This window comes from Cricetulus griseus (genome assembly GCF_003668045.3).
Source record: "Cricetulus griseus strain 17A/GY chromosome 1 unlocalized genomic scaffold, alternate assembly CriGri-PICRH-1.0 chr1_1, whole genome shotgun sequence".
Taxonomy (NCBI): domain Eukaryota; kingdom Metazoa; phylum Chordata; class Mammalia; order Rodentia; family Cricetidae; genus Cricetulus; species Cricetulus griseus.
The window spans coordinates 204,177,295-204,195,805 of NW_023276807.1; the positions used below are offsets into that span (position 1 = coordinate 204,177,295).

Sequence of the window (18,511 nt, forward strand, 5' to 3'; positions counted from 1 at the left end):
TGGCATTGTTTCTTACTACACCCATGAGATTTTTTTCTTTAATTAAAATTATTTTTTTATTCTTTGAGAATTTCATGTAATGGTTTTTTTTTTTTTTTTTTATCTTACCCTGACTTCTCCCTCTAATCCTCCCTCAAATCTATTCCCACCTCACCACTCCTGGTCCCCTTCCTCCTCCTCCTCCTCCCAGTTTGTGCTGTCCATCTACTTCTGAGTGTGGGACATCCACTATGTTGTTGACCAGCCAGGTACCACACCCTTAAAGAAAACAAACTCTCCCATCCCACAGACTCTCCCAGCTGCCTGTAAGTCTGAGTCAGGGCTGGGACCAGGCTCATAAACTCCTTTGCACTGTGTAGTAGAATGCTGACTGGTTTTATTATGCGCAGCCAACGAGCTGCTGTGAGTTCATGAGTTCAGTGGTCCTGTCATGTCCTAAGATGCTGTTTTACTCAGTCTTCTCTGACCTCGGGCTTCATACTGCCTTTCTGCCTCCTTCCAGATGGTCCTGAGCTTTGGGGAGGGTGTGAGTTAATAGTTGTCCCATTTGTGGCCGAGCAACCCTCTGTCACTTATTCTCTGCCTTTTGACCAGTTGTGAGTTTATGTTAGCCATTGTCTGCTGCAGAAAGAGGCTTCTCTGGTGAGGGCTGAGATCTGCACTAAACTCCTGGTAGACCTGTACTGATTTAGAGGGCAGTTCCGTAACTGTGTCCATGTACACAGCTCTAGTAGTAGGTTCAGTCCTGGGCCTGAGTGTACCCAGAGCACATTTGTTTGGGTCAGATTTGCAATACCATGCATGTTTCCTCTTGTGGAGTGAGCCTTAAGTCCAATCAGAAAATGGTTGGTTACCTCCATTAATATTAATACCAGTGGACATACCTTGACACAGTAATTATGGCAGTTCACAGAGTTCACAACCAAGACTGGTGATTACCCTCTCCCCACAAGAAGCCTATGTAGCACCTTCCAGTACTGTCAAGAGAGAGCCCGCAGGGAGGAGGCTTCCTGGTCAGTACTAACTTGGTTTTTCCATGTCATGACCAATGTGTATGGGGGTCTCCAGCAATCTGGTCATACCACCAAGTTCTCACAGGCAGCTGGAAACAATGGCAATAGCCTGTATTGTGTGGCATCTCCACAACAGGTTTGACCAACAACTTGAGGGGAAGTATGTCGTATCTGATACTGGCCTCTTTATTTGGTAGCATATAGGGCTGACCATAATACCTTTAAGAAATACCTTTAAGATCTTACATGAACACACACACACACACACCAGGAAGCTTGTAAAATTGGACATTTCCATATGGCCTTTTCAAACATTCTTAGAATTAGTTACTCCATCCCTGACACCCTCCTTCTCGCTTACCTTACCCCCCACCCACCTGCTTCCCAGTTAAACCTCCCTCTTTCTCCTTCGTATCATTTGTGTTCTACTCTCAATCCATGAGATGGTATGTCTCCAGGTGCCTCATTCTTCTTGTCTCGGAGACTAGCTGAATGTGTTCCTGGGGTTCTAAGGAAGGTCCCCAAAGTCCATTTCTCCAAAAGCACATGTTTAGCCTTTGTTTATCTCAAGTTTGTTCATCCCAACCATTGACTAGAATAGATCCTCCTATGGCCTGACCCATGCACGGGAATGAGCTGGAACTCCATACTAGCAGGCATAGGACCTGTATTCAGGGTGGAATAAAGAATTGGGGCCAGATTTTTAGTCTACCATCTATGGTTTATATATCCAACTATCTTAATTTTGGTAGTAAGAGGCCAAACCAAAATAAATGTCAAAGTGATGAAAAAGTAATGTATGGAACTTAAAGTCTTAAAATTTTATTAGCAAAGTAGGGAAATATATTTATTATATAGAAGACATTAATTCAGAAAGAAGATTTAACGTTAAGTCTTTATCTGATCTCAAACTATAAGTAGTAAATATGGCAAATCCATCTCTTGCTTCATCTTATTTCTTTGTTATTGTGGCATTTTTGTTCTTTTAGAAATAAGAGGATGACTGCAGGACAATAATTAAAATTTTCATCAGTAAATAATCTCTGACATAAAGCAGGGAGACTAAACCTCTCAGTTAGCTGGAGACTTTTGTTGGCACCAAAGGCAGAGTAAAAGAAGTAGTCTGAAAGAAATAGTGTTTGAGCAGAGAGAGGAATGACCCTCCTTACCCCTGGCTCTTTGCCTACCCTCTTTAGGTGTCCTGAAAAATGTTTGCTTAAATATCAAACCTTAGCACAATAAAAACAAAAAGTACTTTGCATGACTCTGACAGCGTTGATGTGAAATGAGGAAAACCTTAAAAAGCAAAGTGGTGAATGTTAGATAATAAATATTATTCTTTTTCATGAATGCCTGTTGTTTAGGTACACTAGGTTTTCTTTGCATGCTCTCTCTCTCTCTCTCTCTCTTTTTGGCTGCTTGGAGGAATACATAAAGGAAGTTTGGCCTTTAAGAATTAATAAGACTGGAGATAGGTATAGTGGCACACACCTTTAATCCTAGCTATTGGGAGGCAGAGGCAGGTGGATCTCTGTGAGTTCGAGGCCAGCCTAATTTACATAGTGAGTTCCAGGACAGCCAGGGCTACACAGAGAAATATGTCAAAAACAAATAAAAAAAAAAACAACCATCAACAAGAATTAATAAGAATTGAATAAAAACAAGAGAGCAGAGTGCTTGCCTAGGGAGCAAAGGTGTGTAGAGTGCTTGTCTAGGGATCTGCATGGGTGTGCAGAGTGCTTGCCCAGGGATCAGTATAGGTGGACAGCGTGCTTGCCCAGGGATCTTCATAGGTGTGGTGCTAATGAGGCCTAGGTCAGGAGTCAGACCTCTCAAGGCACACTGGACAGAACCCACACGAGAGCAGTATCGTAATGCAAAGTGTACCATTGGAGGCCTGGAGCCGTGTCAATGGTAAATAATGTATTTAACAAACGTGTGGCCTTGGGTTCACCAAGCACTAAAAGGCAAAACTGGAAGAAAAAAAATGGGCACAGTCACACTCTTTTGATTTCTTTTTTATTTTTCCTGTTTATTTTCTTTCATTAGCACTTACCAGCATAGGTTTGTTATTTCTTTGACAGCATCCTCCACCTGCCTAATCTAAGAAGACTCATGTTTCTTTGTGCGTCTGGGCCCCTTTCTTTGATCTGGGCTTTAGCCTGACACACTTTATGGATTTGCCTGATGCTTTTTGGGAAAAAAAAAGAAATGGTTGTGTTTATGTCTCACATTGACTACTTTTTGAATAGCTTCTTGGAGCAGGGACTATTTCCGATGAGAAATTGAGACTTGAAAATCTTCTAATACCAAAGCCAGGAAACTTCACTGAGTGAACCTATGTTTACAGACCCAGAGAAGTTGACCTTCAGAGGGAATAGATGTTATGGTGATACCATAATCGTTGCTCTGGCTAAAATCCAGTTCTCCTACTTACTATATAAGACTCCAGTGTGCAGCACTGCTTGTACATAGAGAAATAAACAGTGTGTCTCTGGGCTTTACAGTTCATCAGGACGAGAGACATCCAGACATCAGTACGCTAAGTTAAATAATAAATAAAGGAGTTGAGACTGTAACTGTTTGCAACCAGTACCAGGCACTTGTGGTTCGAATGCATTTTCTTGCAGTCACGGCAGTACATTCCATGTGTGAGTCAGGTGGGGCTGCCTCAGCACAGGTGCCACATTGGGTTTGTCAGACCTAGTGCCTTGCCTGCCAGCCTCTTGTTGCTAGGGTTCCATCCTGTTCATCTTTGGTTACAGTAGCTGCTTGTGATTTATTGCTGAAAGTGACAGGTGTTACTTTGAAAGGAAGGCAGTCTTCAGTCTGTAATGAAAACCCCGGCCAGCTCTGGAACCTGACCAATGGATGCTGATGGTTCCTCGATTGCAGGAGCCCACAGCTCTTCATTCCACACTGATGCCACTGTCTGAGCGAGCTCATTGCCTCTGTCGTATCGAGCTTATTGCCTCTGTTGTATCTCCAAGGTGGGGACTCTTGGCACCCCTCCCCTCAAGGTTGTTTTTCTTAAGGATTACTTTTTTTTTTGACATGTGTACTTTTAGGTGGCAAATGTTATTTCAAGATGGTGTCATTGTATTGTATGTCAAGAAATGCCTTGAATTGCTAACTTGTCATTGCTGTCGACTGGAAAGTCCACAATTTGGACTTTCAGGATCATACAGGACTGGACATGGCTTTGGGTTCTGCCTGACCTTTCCTACGTGTTAAAGTCTGTGTGTTTTTCCCACTTTGAGCAGTGCCCCCCCCCTTCATAGTTTCTTGGCAGACAACAAGGGAACAGAAAACGAAAATGATGGACATTAGTATTACAAACTCCATATTGTAAATCGAGGGAATCCTTTTCATTCTTGGACAGATGTTTTTCCCCATAGGATTTTATCTTTTGCAAATTTCAAATACATTTACTACAAAGACAAGCTGTTTGCTCTGCATCTTTGGAAGAGTTTTTAAATCACTCATCAACTAAATAAGTGGATGTTTAAAAACATCCTCAGATTTTTTAAAAATGTGAAGATTAAAAAGCACCTTGTGGGCTCAAATTGGAACACCCAATTCAGCCGCTGAAATGGATGAGTCAGCAGCACCCGAACATTTTATTTCTATAGATGTCACTGTGGAAGGCTTGCTAGGCAGAGGACGTTCTGACCTTCTTTTGTGAGCAGTACCTTTTTGCCTCTATAAGCAGATTTTTACCTTTCTGCCTGGGCCTGCCATACCAAAGCTGCTCTGCTAGCCTAACAGGCATGGACATTTTCAGTGCCTACCGTGTGCCTCTGGTGCACTGTGCCAGGTGCCTTGATTACCCAGAACCTACACTTCTCTGAGGGTAGTGGGACCAGATGGGGAGGAAGGCGGAGAAGAGCTGATGATGGTTGTTAGGTTGTTTCAAGCCTAGTTCCAGGCTTGAAGTTGATTTGCATTAACATAAAGGCTGTGAAGCAGAGAGAGCATCACCAGCCATTCTAGCAGTGCCGAAGCAGCAGCATCCAAGGCAGCCCGGGGTCCTCAGCATCTGAGAAACCTTGAAAAGAAAAGGGTAGAGGGACATTGGGTATTTGTGGCCGATGACCAAGTGCACTTTGCCATTTGAGACCAAAAATCAAATGATCGTAGGCTGAAGGGGTCCATGTATGATGAAGGGGTCTGGGAAACTGGTGTGGGAAGATGGGTGCAGAGTGCTTTCTTAGGATTCTGCTGCTCAGAGGGTGGGGCTACCATGGAGGCATGGGGAGGCACAGGGTTGGAGTCATCAACTTGTTTTGTATTGTTTTTGTGAAGCTGGTGAGGTCACCAGTGGGGTGTTCTATTCCAGATTATGGCTGTGCCTTTACCCACTGACCTGGTTAGATACTCATTGGAGTTCTGCCGTGGTGATAAGACTTTCTCCTGGGATGGGCCCCTCTGCCATGCCTAAGAAGGATGGTTTCTGGTAGTGGCTCCCATTTGTAAGCATTGCTTTCTTTGTGTCCCCACTCTGCATCTATTCCCTGAACAATCATCTTGTTCATCCTCTGGATTTTTTGCTACCCCCCCCCCGCCCCCCACTCACAGCAAAGGCCTTTGCTGCCAGACCTGTGACAGCGGCCCTCCGTGTGTCACCTCTGACTAACCTGTAACTCCAGTGTTTATTTTTGAAGTATCCTCACCTTGGCCAGGCCAGAGCCTCTCTTGACTTTTCCTTTCTCAGTTTATGCTGTTGAATTGTTTTGGATTTTCTTCCTCCACAAGCACAGCCCTTGGAGCTTTGCATAGGTGTGGACCTGGAGCCTGCTCCCCATGCTGCATTAAAGTCTCTGGGGTGTAGCTTTCCATGTAAGACTTCCTAGTTCTACTAATTTTTATGACACCTCAAGCCAGTGCTAAACCTTCTGTATTGTGCCCTACCCATCTCCACCATTTAGCTTTGAATCGGCCAGTGGAATTTCCTGGGCTCAAAACAAATGAGCACCCTCTTGGTGCTGAAACAGAAGGCATTTTATATTTTCACAGTCCTGGAAGACTTATGGCTGAGATCAAGGTGTGGACAGGGCCCCAGTCCTCTGATGGTTCCAGGGGAGATCCTTCCTTGTTTCTTCCAGCTCCAGGTGGCTCCAGGCATTCCTTAGAGTGTGGTTGTAGGACTCTGGGCTCCCTGTCCATCTTCATGTGGCCTTTCCTTCTGTTCTGAGTGCCTCTTAAAAGATGCTGTCATTAGAGTTAGGTCCCACCAATTTCATCTTGAGAGCCTTTGTCTTTTTCTGAAAAGTTCACTCACAGGCTCCAGGATATGTTCGTATCTTTCTGGGGAAGGTACCATCCATCTTCTGCCTGACCCCTCTGGCAATGATGATGCTCTCCACTGATCATTTCCACTGGTCATACTAGTTCATCCTGCACCTTGCACCTGACTTGATTACTTCCTATGTCCTGTCACTCTAACCCAAGGAATCCTACCGCACTCCCTAGTCTGCTTTGGTAAGGAACCAAGGTGCTTGTCCTGGAGTACCCTGCTGTTGTTGTCTCACCCTGTCTGTTCTTCCCACCCTTCCACAGCTTCCACTCTTCTGAAACTTAGTACTTGAACTCCTTCAGTCCTCCTTGCTTGGTGTGTGCTGTGCCTTCAGTCTTCTGGCTTGGATTCAAGACAACTCTAGAGTGTCTTTCCCTGCTCTGTGTGCTGCTAGTGCCTCTCATCCCGTGTGTTCATCACATGGTTGCATCTTTTGCTCCTTCCACAGAAGGCTCTGTGAAGGCAGGAAGCTGATTCTCACCATTGCAGCTCTAGTCCTGGGCACTATAAATATTGAATGAACTGCTTGGGAGCCTAAACTACTTAGAAACCCATCTCATCTTTGCCATTGCTTTTCCAGCAGGATTTTGTTTCCAATAGGATTTTTCACTTGTCATCTAGATACATTAAGTAGCCAATCTGTCCGAACACTGGTTTATTCATTTAACCTACAGTATCTGTTCATCTATGCACAGACACAGGCAATTTAAATTAAATTGTTTCTGCATGTGTTGGCATTTCTGACTCCTCTTTCTGCTGGATATAATTTTGAGGCTATAGAAAAGAATTTCACGAATAAGGGTTAAAGTACATCCGAACCAACAAAAGCCCTTATAAATTCTGTTCCCCTCACTTTTTGCTTCTGTCAGAATGTGACATTCCCACAGCTCTGTGATTATGTGGCTTAGGCCACCCACAGAAAACAGTTAGTTGCCCCTTGTCCCAGTTTCATGTGTCCTAGTATGAGGAGGATGTTGACCAGATTGGACCAGATGTAAGGTGGAGAAGGACAGAAGATGTCTGCAAAACTATCTTACCAAAACAGGGAGTGGTACTGAGCCTCCCCTGTGAGGGGAAGGGCAGACTTGGGAGAAGGGAATTCAGTTAGGAGCAGAGAGCTACATTGCGTCTGGGGCACACTTCCCAGGCTGGGTTCCCCTTCCCCTGACTGGGAGTGTGTGGGTGAGCAAAGTGTGTATGGCCTGGGAAACCTTGACAGAGCTTGTAAGTCTGTCTTGTACAAAGCAGTGAAAACTCTCCTGCAAGTTGTTTGCTGTCTTGACTTTAATTGCTTTCTGGTCCTGAGTTAAGTGGTATCAAAATTCCCAAAAGTGAGTTTTATGATGGTTGTTTACTCAGGAGTGCTTGATTGATAGTAGTGACTGCAGATTTGTGGAAACTGTACATTTTCTCATCTTGCCTAAGGGGAAAAAAAGAGAGGATTAAAACTTGAAACATTATTTCTTTAGTCTAGAGACACCTTTAGGTAGCTGGTTCCTTTCTGATGGGCCTGGAAACAGATTACAAGCACAGTACAAATAACTTCTGTGGTAATATGAAACCATTGTCTGGTGGAGCTGTTGACTCAGGTCTTAAACAAACACCCAGACCCCTTTGTTCCAACTTCTGCAGTTCCCAGGGGCCTCACCCTCCCACACTACACCTCCCCGTATAGAGTGGGAGAAATGGAGGGAAGCCAAGGGTCTGCTGGGTAAGGCAGAAGTAGGAACAGCCACCAGATCTGTGGCTGTTCCCAGAGGATCTTGGAGCAGCTGTGTTTATCTGAGTAAATTTATATGACTCTCTTTCACTCCTCTTGAGAGGAGATTCTCTGTGTTGCCAGCAAAGAATCTCAGTCAAATCCTTCTGACCACTTGGGAGATCAGTAAATCTATGGTTAGCACATGCAGTTGAAACCAGACTGTCAGTTGTAATTCCTGAATTTCTTTAAACTCTGTCATTAGCTAAATGTAAGAAACCACCCCATGACTTGTTTACTTGCCAGTTTTTCTGAGAGTGGGCTAAAACTCATGTATAATTTGTACAAGCTGTTTTTTTCGTTAACTTAGCATTATAGGGTTCAAAGAAATCAGAATGCATATAGGATTCAAAACTTTGAAGAAAGTAACTAAATTCAGTCTTCTGCGAATAAAGATTGTAAAGAAAGCATTACCATGATTTGAGAGTGAGAGATGAGTTTCAATTAGCATACTCTTTCCTAACTAGTTCATTTAAAATGTTTCTCAAGTGCTTTCCCGAAGTCTGTTAGAATGGTTCTAGCTGAATCAAGCCAGCTCTGTAGAATACTCATTTGTCTCTTCCGAAGATTTGAAGAGCCTGTCCTTATAGAATAGGAAACCTATAATTACTTGTACATCGCTTTTAAATGAAGTCTCTGGGAGTGATTTGGATTTTATTACAGCTGAAGTCTGTGTACAGCTCTCTCCCTCCGTGGGGGGCTCAGTGAGCAGCTCTCTGACCATTCCTGTCCTTCTCCTAATGTGCGCACTTGACACTTTTAAAGCTTACAGAAAAATGAGTGCTTTTTTTCTCTGTTTTAGGTACAATGGTGCTTTGCCTAATGGTGACAGGGGCAGGAGAAAAAGCAGATTTGCCCTCTATAAGCGGACCAAGGCCAATGGTGTCAGACCCAGCACAATCCATGTGGTCTCCACACCCCAGGCATCCAAGGTAGGTGGCTGTGGCAAACAGTGGTGGTGTTTATACTCCTTGCCCTCTGGTCTTGTTTCCATGTAGGACAGAGCCTCTCAGCGTGTGAGGCTGGAGAATGTTTGTGAAAAGCTGTGCTGTGTCCTGTGAGATGTTTAGCAGCACCCTTGACCTTGACCCAGTAGGTGCCCTCAGTGTCCCTCTTCCCTGCTCTCCATTGTTAATGCTCAGGCATCCCTGGAGACATTTCAGGACGGCCGGTCCGGGGATCTCTGAAGTCCATGCCCTGTTTTGGGAAACAAGGCTGCTAGCATTCCTCAAGTTACAGTTGAGTTTGAAAGCCATTTGATGCTTTTTATCTTGAGGAATTTTTGTATTCAGTCTGGATATAAGCTTATCAGAGATCTGCTATTTTCCGTCTGTCAATTGAGCGCAGCATGTTTCACATTGTCTGTATGTTACTTGGAATCGAATTTGCATGATTAATATGAAGTGAAGTACACAGGTCTAAGTGATATGGGACGTTCATTGTGCTTATTTCTTCCCGATAAGTTGGTGGTGGTTTGAATAAGGATGACCTCCTTAGGTGCATATATTTAAATGTTTGGTCCCCCCTAGTTGGTGGAGCTACTTGGGAAAGATTAGGAGATGTGGCCTTACTGGAGAAGGCGAGTCATTGGGGGGTGGGCATTGAGGTTTCAAAAGCCTACAGCAGACCCAGTGTTAATCTCTCTCTGCCTGCTGCCTGTGGATCAGGATGTAAAATTCTCAGCTATGCTCCAGTGCCATCCATGTCTGTCTGCTTCCTGCCATGATGATCATGGACTAACCCTCTAAAACTGCAAGCAAGCCCCAATTCAATTTTTATAAGAGTTGCTGTGGTCATGATGTTTCTTTACAGCAATAAAACAGTAACTAAGACTTAAGTTTGAAGAAAATAAAATGTTACGTTTAAAAAAAAGGTCTAAATCATGTGTTCTCTAATAAATAAACAAGAGAAAAACCTGAGTTTCCAGTCTGGTTGTCAGTGTAATTTATTACTATGACAGATTTTTGTGTGTTACAGTCATGACAAGATTTCTTCCAATAAAATCAATTCATTGCTTTATAGTAGTTGCCTTTTTGGTAAAATATTAATGTGTAATGTTTCTTACGGGGTTACTGGGTGTGTTTGTGATTATGGCTTTGAACAAGCTGGACACCAGTCTTTAGAGAACATGACGCTTCCTTGAAATCAAGTGTAGCATGTATTAACTGTGATCAGCCTGTGAACACTTTGGTGTTAAGAAGCCCCGAAGCAGTGCCATTAAGAGAATCTGATAGATTGTACCAGCTCAGATAGTCTGCTAATAATGATGAGTGAATGAAAAAGGAAACACCAAGTACCAAAGAGAGAGAAAAGATTAATGTTGAGTGGACATGTTTTTGGCTACAGAAAGAAACTGAATGTTGGAAGAGGAAATAACATTATATAAGTAAATCTAGCTTTACCAAGATCTGAAGAAAGGAAGAGAGAGAATAGCAGCAAAGCCTTTGGAGGTAAAGGACACTAGAAACGTTTTATAGCTGTATGGCAAGTAAACTTAATCTGGATCACTTTCAGGAGGTGCCAGTTTATGGTGGCCATGATGGCACAGTGGCCAAGTGACTCAGTCCCTGGTGACTAGATTTTTCAGTGCAACCTTTTCACTTTGTGGTGAACCGGGAAACAAGAGATGGGACTGGGAACCAGGCTGAGCACAATATCCTACAAAGGACTCCCTCCAACAGTCCAGCCATCTGCAAATTCCTTCCAAGGTTCTGCAGCCTCCCTGAACAGCACCATCTGCTGGGGGTGATACTCACAAGCCTGTGCAGGACGGCGTGTAAAAGTGTTTGGTGAAGAAGGAAAACACGGCAGATACTTGAGAGTACATGACAAGTGCCCCAAATAGTCTTGTTGTATAAATACAGTCCTTTCAATTTTGTATAGCCATTGGCATTTATCTTCCTTTTCTTTTTTGACTCTGTACTGTTGTTCATTATTTCCCTTTTAAATCAACAATTTTATGTTAATAGAATGGACTACAAAAGCTACAGAAAGCTGGGGCTGTAGCTTGGTAATAGAGTACTTGCCTAGCATGTACAGGGTCCTGAATTTGGTCCCTAGCAATGTGCACTTGTGTGTGCACACACTTGTATACACACACACCCTCACACACGAGATCTTGCTCTGATGACCCAGGCTTATTCTTAGAGGAAATGTAAAAAAAATGTAGCTATGGGGTATATGGGCTCAGTGGCTCTTCTTTATTCTTTCTCCACCTTTCTTACTGCCAGTTTTATCTTTTATTGTTTTACCTATATGCTTAGATTTTGCTTCAAGGTATTTAAATAATATATCTGTTAGTGAGTTGTCCAAGTCTGTGTTTAAACATATCACTCTCAATACTAAGAATTGGGAGCATTGGGTCTTGACTCTCTTTGTAATCTGAAAAAAATTTTTTTCAGCACCCCAGGATACTCATTTTAAGCTAAGCAAATTGACAAATAAGAAGGAGCCATAGTGTACTTCGGTTGTAAGCAAATTCAGGCTCTAACTAACTGACTAAGAAGGGCAAAAGTAGAAAAGTCATAGAGAGGGCAGAAGAATCAGAGTCAGGACAAAGTTGAGCAGCCCAGTGTTGTGAGAGAGGAGAAGGCATGTCCGAAGGAGGTTGCCAATGGGCTGTTCCCTCACTATGCAGTTGTCCCTACTAAAGATTTGTATTTTCAGAAGAGAATCCCATAGCTGAGCCTTGCCCATCGTGGCCAAGGAAGATGGAGAAACTAGGGACTCTTGTGTGTGTGTGGTTTTGGGGCAGTGTTAACCACTGGTCTATTGTGGCCTTACTCCTTTGTACCACTACCTCAAAAGGCCTTGTACCTAGTAAATGCAGAATATTGTTTGTATTGTGAATAGGGACTGAATCTGTTTTCCACCGTGCAGGGACCGGGACCTCAGTCACAAGCTCTGCCCTTCTGGGGCCTCGCAGACATACACCCACATCTTGGTGGCCATTCTTGCTGCTACATTTTCAGAGTTTCTTCACACTTACATATTTAACTGAATCTATAAAACAATAGGCTTTGGGGGACAGGCAGTACTGGGGAGCTGAACTCCCAACTCCTAATGCACCTTTGTTATTCTTTCTTTCTCTTTTAGGCCGTGGCATTAGACATGACTTCACTCTGCTGCTGATCCTGTCTTCTCTGTTGATATTTCTGATTTACCTAGATCCTGATTCCTGCTGCACATTCTGACCTGTAGTTTACTCCTTCATGCATTTCAGTGACCTGGTGTCTGGCCCGGTCTTTCTCCCAACACCTTTGTCCTTGTTTCTCCCTTCTGCCTCTTACTGGGGTAGAGCAAAGTTATCTCTTTGCCAGTGGTAAACAGGGGGAGATAGGGCCTCTTAGTCACCCACGAATGCCAGCCTCTATGCTGAGGCAGATTATGATGGCATGGCACACCTGGGCTATTGTTGGATGATCTCTGTTTGTACAGCCTTATTTGTGCACATATTTGCTCTTGGAATACTACAGGTATTCTTTGATTATCTACTGTGCTTTTAAAGCATCAGTATCACAAGTCCTGCTTTACTTCTGGCAGATCTGTTACATAGGCATAAAGCCTCCTAATTTATTCACCCATTCATTTATTCAACAAATATTTATCCAGCACCTTCCACGCCCAGGCACCATGCCAGGTATTGGATAGACTGCCTTGAGCAAACACATCAGCATGGAGCTAATCGGGCAGTGTAGGCAAACAATGGAGACTTATTTGAATACATACACAACTGTGCATTGTGAGAAGTGTTGGGAGAAAAAAAGCACAAACATGGAACAGGTAGGCATGGAAGGGTCTCTGAGGAAGGGCATATAGGCTGCAGGGCGATTGGGAAATGTTGGGGGTTGAGCTGACCAGGGGAGCAGAGACATCAGGGTCTAGCTGGAGGATTTGACCTTTTCTGAGTGGAGAACATTGGGCAGTGTCAAGCTGAGGGAATGACATGATAGGACTTGCCAATTTACTTTTCATGAGATAGAGAGGCTAGTATTCAGTCAGGAGTGTGGTGCTAGTAACGGTGCCAGTATCTGATAAGGGATATTTTTGCTAGCCACATGCTAAATTTAGCAGCATCGCTATGGAAAACTCCACAATAGTTTTTCTCTTCTTAGATTATGCTTTACAGAAATCTCCTTTGGGGGGATATTTTCACTTTCCAAAAATAATTGAAAATCACTTTTTCCCCTAGTTATTTCATAGTGGCAAATATTAGTATTTGAATGATGGTTTAGAAAATGACCAAAGCTTATTAGCAGGAGTGAATGTTCAGGGCTGATCTTTAGTCTGTGTCTTCATCCTCTTTCTGTTGCTATGAGAACATACATTAGGCTGGGTACTTTATGAAGAGATTCGTTTGTCTCTGCTGTGCTTAGAGGGCCTAAATAGTATTATACTTGCATCCTGGCTGTCACAGTGTGGTGGAAATGTAGAAGGGGAACAGGCCAGCTGCTGTCTGGACATGTACCAGTAAGGAAATGGATCACAGAGGCCCGGAACGATTCCTCAGAACACTGGTTCTTGGGGGAACTTAGCCAGTCTCTTGAGACTCACCTACTCTGTAAGATCAGCACTCATCCCTTCTGAGAGTGGTACCTGAATGGCCTACCTCTTGTAGGTGCACCACCATCCACCATTGCTAGACCAGGAGCCAAGCTGCTAGCACACAAGCCAGCCAATGGGGACAGACCCCACTCAGACCACAGTGGTGTGTTTAAGTTGGTATCGATCTAGTAGTTGATGTAGTAGTATTCAAAGTCTTCCGTATCACTCCTATGAAAGTAACAATAATTGTGGGAAGTGGTAAAACTAATATGATTTTCAGTGTTAACACCTTAGCTTGAGCTAATTTGTAGGATTTAATGAGGGCCACTCATGAAGCATGTGTCTTAGTGGTACAGAAAGCTGTTGGGAGCCTAGGATCTCATGTTAAGCCCTGAGATCTTTGGCTCCCAACAGCAAAGCTTATCGGGACTCTTCTGTGCCCCAGGAGAAGCACACTTCATCAGTGTCTGAAGGCCTGTTTACTAATGCTGCTTTTAAATAGTTTGGTTTGATATAGCATTGATTTTGGTTTCCTTTATAGTCATTGTATTGCAATTCTTCAGTTAGTAGTGTCTGCTTTTTTTATTTGGTGAGAAAGGGTTAGCCCCAAACTCACTATCCCCCTGCCTTAGCCTCTTGACTACAAGTATGAGTCACCACACTCAACTCTAACTCTGTCAGATAATTTTAATTTCAAGAATTAATGAAATTATTATAAATGATTTAATTAATGAATTATTTCATCATAATTCAGGTAACAGTGTTTTGATAAGGCTTTTCCATGCTGTAAGTAAGAATATTCTAAATCTGTAAGAGGAGAAACATGTAATAATAAGCTGCAGAGCTGAGTATCTCTTGAGTCTCTACAGGATACAAACTGAAAACAAATCACTTCATTCCTAGAAGGAGCAACCACTTATTCAGTAAAAATGTAGGTACAAGTAGGCTTCTAAAATGTTGAAGTAACAATTTGCAAAAGCTTTTTATTAATGAGTGTTGATAGAATGAAGACAAGACACCTGTGAGGTACCAGCATGCTGTGTGGTTCAAATGATTTCCTGAAAAAATATTAAGACTTCCAAAATAGTTCTTGTAGGAATAGATCATGTCAGTTTAAATGTATGGTTGTGATCCTTATAAAACATACCTACTGAGATGAAAAAGCACCATTTAGAAAGCTTAAAAAAAAAAGCAGTTAAATTGGAGTCATTATTGATGAAGCTCCAGCTATTTCTCATAGAGGTATAATAATTTACTTAAAAAGCAATATTGGGGACTTTGAAGATGGCATGATGGCTTTTGTTGATTTCATGGAGCTGGAGGGAGTGACATCTGAAATGTATTAAACTTTATTGTGGGTCTCAGGAAGAATTCAAGAAAAATGGATTCCATGAGCCGTATTTACAGTAAGACCTTATGCATTTTGCACAAATGATGCAAGTATGGTGCTGGGAAGAAGAGTCCCTCATCTGGATGCCAGGAGCATGGACTTTATTGACTAGAAATAAGAGTAATGCAGTTAACTTTTAATAGTATCTTTTTAATTCATGGGTTCCTAGGATTTGACCAGTTGTTGTTTTCAAAACACTGTAGATCGAAAGTAAAAACCCCATCTAATAAGTAATTTCCATGCTTAGATGATGGTAGAAATAGTGGGTGTATAAATCTCAGTGCAGTTAGGTCAAGAGCAGGTGTACTGAATGTGTATTGAGTAGAAGGGACCTCCAGCACTGCCATGTCCTTGTGGTTAGGGACCTGTTCACCTGCTTCCTTCAACCAGATGGAGTCATGGACGGGTCTGGCCTCTTTAGTCAAATCCTAGCTCAGACATTGAGTCACATGCACACATACTTCAAAGAAAGGATCACGCTAACAGTTTCTAACAACTAACAGATGGCTTGGAAATCAGTGGGATGGCTTGATGAATGATTGATGGAGCCTGCAACGCTGGAGTATAGTTTCCAAGCATGAATACTAGGAAATATATGGGAATGTTTTTAAATATTTAAAGCCAGCTTCCCCTACGGTTTTAGGATTTGAAACAGCATGATTCCTTATCGGCACTCTTCTGTGAGTCTTTGGAGTAGGTTTCCGTATATCGTATAATATATCTTAAATTAAAATTAGAAGTCTGACATTCACAATTCTTAGATCAGGTACTTCCAAAAAGGTGGTGGATTGATTGAGAATATTAGGATTTTCTGAGTTTCAGCAACCAAAATGTTTGGCACTAATATTTTTTTTTGTGTTCTCTCGCACTCTTTTCATATTTTCAAGTGCTAATGATAGTGTATGTAACTCTGCTTTGCTGTGGAGTATGAACAGAAGAGCTCACACTTTAAATAAAAAAGGGTCTCTTGTATTTACTGTGATTGGTGGAGTAGTTGCCCTATCCACATGCAAGGGGCCCATGCCTTAGTCTCTGGGACTTGTGAGTCTTTTGCCTATGTGGCATAGGAACTCTGAAGATAGAATTAAGGCAGGAACTTTAAGAGGGATTATCTTGGATTATCCAGATGGGCCCAGTGTAATCACAAGGGCCCTTAACAGCAGAAGGGAGGATTTCTGATGAATGACTGAGAGATGAGGGCAGAGGGACGAAAGGGACTTTGAGATGGAGGAAGAGGACCATAAATCAAACAGTGCCTGCATCCTAGGGCAGACCTGTCAGCCAGCAAGGAAATACAGCTTCAGTCTTACCACCATGGGGACTACAGGCAACCTGAATGGCCTGGAGACCACCTTTCCTGGAACTTGCTCATTGCTTGTGTTGGCTGGTATGATTCTGGCAGAGAATACGGGTGCCTGCTGAACACTGGTGGACAGATCTAAAAAGATAACTGTGTTTTTAGCAGCAGAGGGCTTTGATGACTTGTTAGAGCAGTAAGAGAAAACTTACACATGCTGTACAAAATGCCCATTAACTACAAAATGGCTATATTTGTGATTAGTTCTTTGTCTTGTGTTAGAGGAAACAAAGATACTGAGATTATTGTGGTAATATGTTATTTATGATTTACTAAAGCTTGCCCAGGGATTCAGAAAGCAAAGTCAGCCACAAGCCATAGAAGCCAGGCACACACCTTTAACCCAGCAGACAGGAGGTAGTGGTACACATCTCTTTAATCCTAGGACCCAGGATTAAGATGTAGATGGATTTCTGTGAGTTCAAGGCCACCCAGCTCTACACAAGACTGATCCAGTCCTAAATAGAAACAGCTCACACAAAGATGATCTCAGCATCTGGGATCACACGCCTTTAATCCCAGCATTAGGGAGCTATATAAAACAGGAGAAAGGTCAGTACCGAGCATTCATTCTCCAGCCACATTGAGGATAGGAGGCATTCAGTCTCAGGATTGTCCAGCCAAACTGAGAAGAGGCAGCAGGATCAGCTCTTTCAGCCTGAGGTAGAGGTAAGAGCTAGTGGCCCCTGCTACTTTGCTTTTCTGATCTTCAGCTTGAAGTTTGAACCCCAATATCAATCTCTGGGCCATTTTATTTATCATGTTACAGATTACAAAGTGTGAAGGATAATTTCGGACCCAGAGTGTTAAAACAGGAAATCTTGATTCAAGCACTTGGCATCTTTAGTTATCAGTGTAATTATCTATATTACATTTGTGTAATTAAAATTTTTGACTCAATGCATGTATTAATTGGAAAAATAATTTGTTGTCATTAAAGCAATTTTTTGTTTTTGTTTTTCGAGACAGGGTTTGAAGCAAAATTCTATTGATTTGTTTTAACATCAGTGTTGGAGAATGCTTTTATATATAGTTAAATTTTTAATCAAACTTACTTGAATTATGATCCAGTTAGTCACTTGCAACTCTCTGTTGAGGATATTTAAAATGTCCAAAAGATCCAGGTAAGTTGACTTGGGTCATTAAGGTTGGTATGCTGCCTAAGGCCCCAGAATGTTGGGCTGTTGTTGCTGCAAGTAGTAAATTCCCTAGAGAATGGGGACCAAAGATGAGGTTTGCTTCTGAGTGTCCTCCCTCCTGGAAGTGTGACTTTGCAAATCCATCTATTGCTAGACAAGGACTGCTGTGGTGACAGAGTGAATTAATACAATTCTTGCTTATAAGAGTGGAAACCACCAGGCTGATGAGACAGCTCAGTGGGTAAAGGGCTTGCTGCACAAGAACAAAGACCCGAGTTTAGATCACAGCACCTACATAAGAGCCTGGCACAGCAGCATGTCAGCACATTGTAACCCTGGCAAATCCCCAGAGTGTGCTGGCCAGGCAGACTGCTGAGCTCTGAGTTTGGTGAGAGACCTGTCTCAACAACAACATCTGATGTCAGCTTCTGGCCTCCATGTGCATACTCACACTTGTATATAGTCACACACACACACACACACACACACACACACACACACACACACACACACACACACAGAGATTGAAAAGGGGATCTGGCCTCCATGTGCACACTCACACTTGTATATAGTCACACACACACACACACACACACACACACACACACACACACAGATTGAAAAGGGGAGTTGCCTCACAGTTGATTTGGCAGCCTCAGTGATTCATGAAATCAGGTGTTCTCCAGTGAGCCCCTCTGTGGAAGGTCAGTGACGGAGGGAGGCTTGGCTTTAGTAACAGCTAACAGCTAGTTTGTTTGCAGAGGTGGTTATGCTATAGCATTCTGTAGAAATGAGTTCAGTGCAGCTGAAAACAGTGATGGGCTGCAGAGAGGAGTCCTACAGGCGTGATCAGCTGCTTTGGGATAACTGCTGCTGTTTTAGACATGTCTACACTAAAGTGCACTGTTCTTGAGAAAGTACCTCAGCCTCTTTGAGAGCTGTATGACTAATAGGTTCAGTATTATTTATGTTTTCTGTGACTAGGTGATGGCATGCTCTAGTTAAGTAAAGCA

The 18,511-nt window shown here is 42.8% G+C and overlaps 1 protein-coding gene across 4 annotated transcripts in view; it reads left to right on the top strand.

The window, feature by feature from the left end:
- Window positions 1–18,511, top strand: part of Peli2 (pellino E3 ubiquitin protein ligase family member 2) — a 143,049-nt gene that overhangs the window by 39,424 nt on the left and 85,114 nt on the right. For all 4 annotated transcript variants that reach the window (XM_027386564.2, XM_027386565.2, XM_027386566.2 and 1 more), the window contains exon 2: window positions 8,871–9,000. In XM_027386564.2, the coding sequence (XP_027242365.1) occupies window positions 8,871–9,000 (130 nt within the window). The remainder of the gene's footprint in view (window positions 1–8,870; window positions 9,001–18,511) is intronic.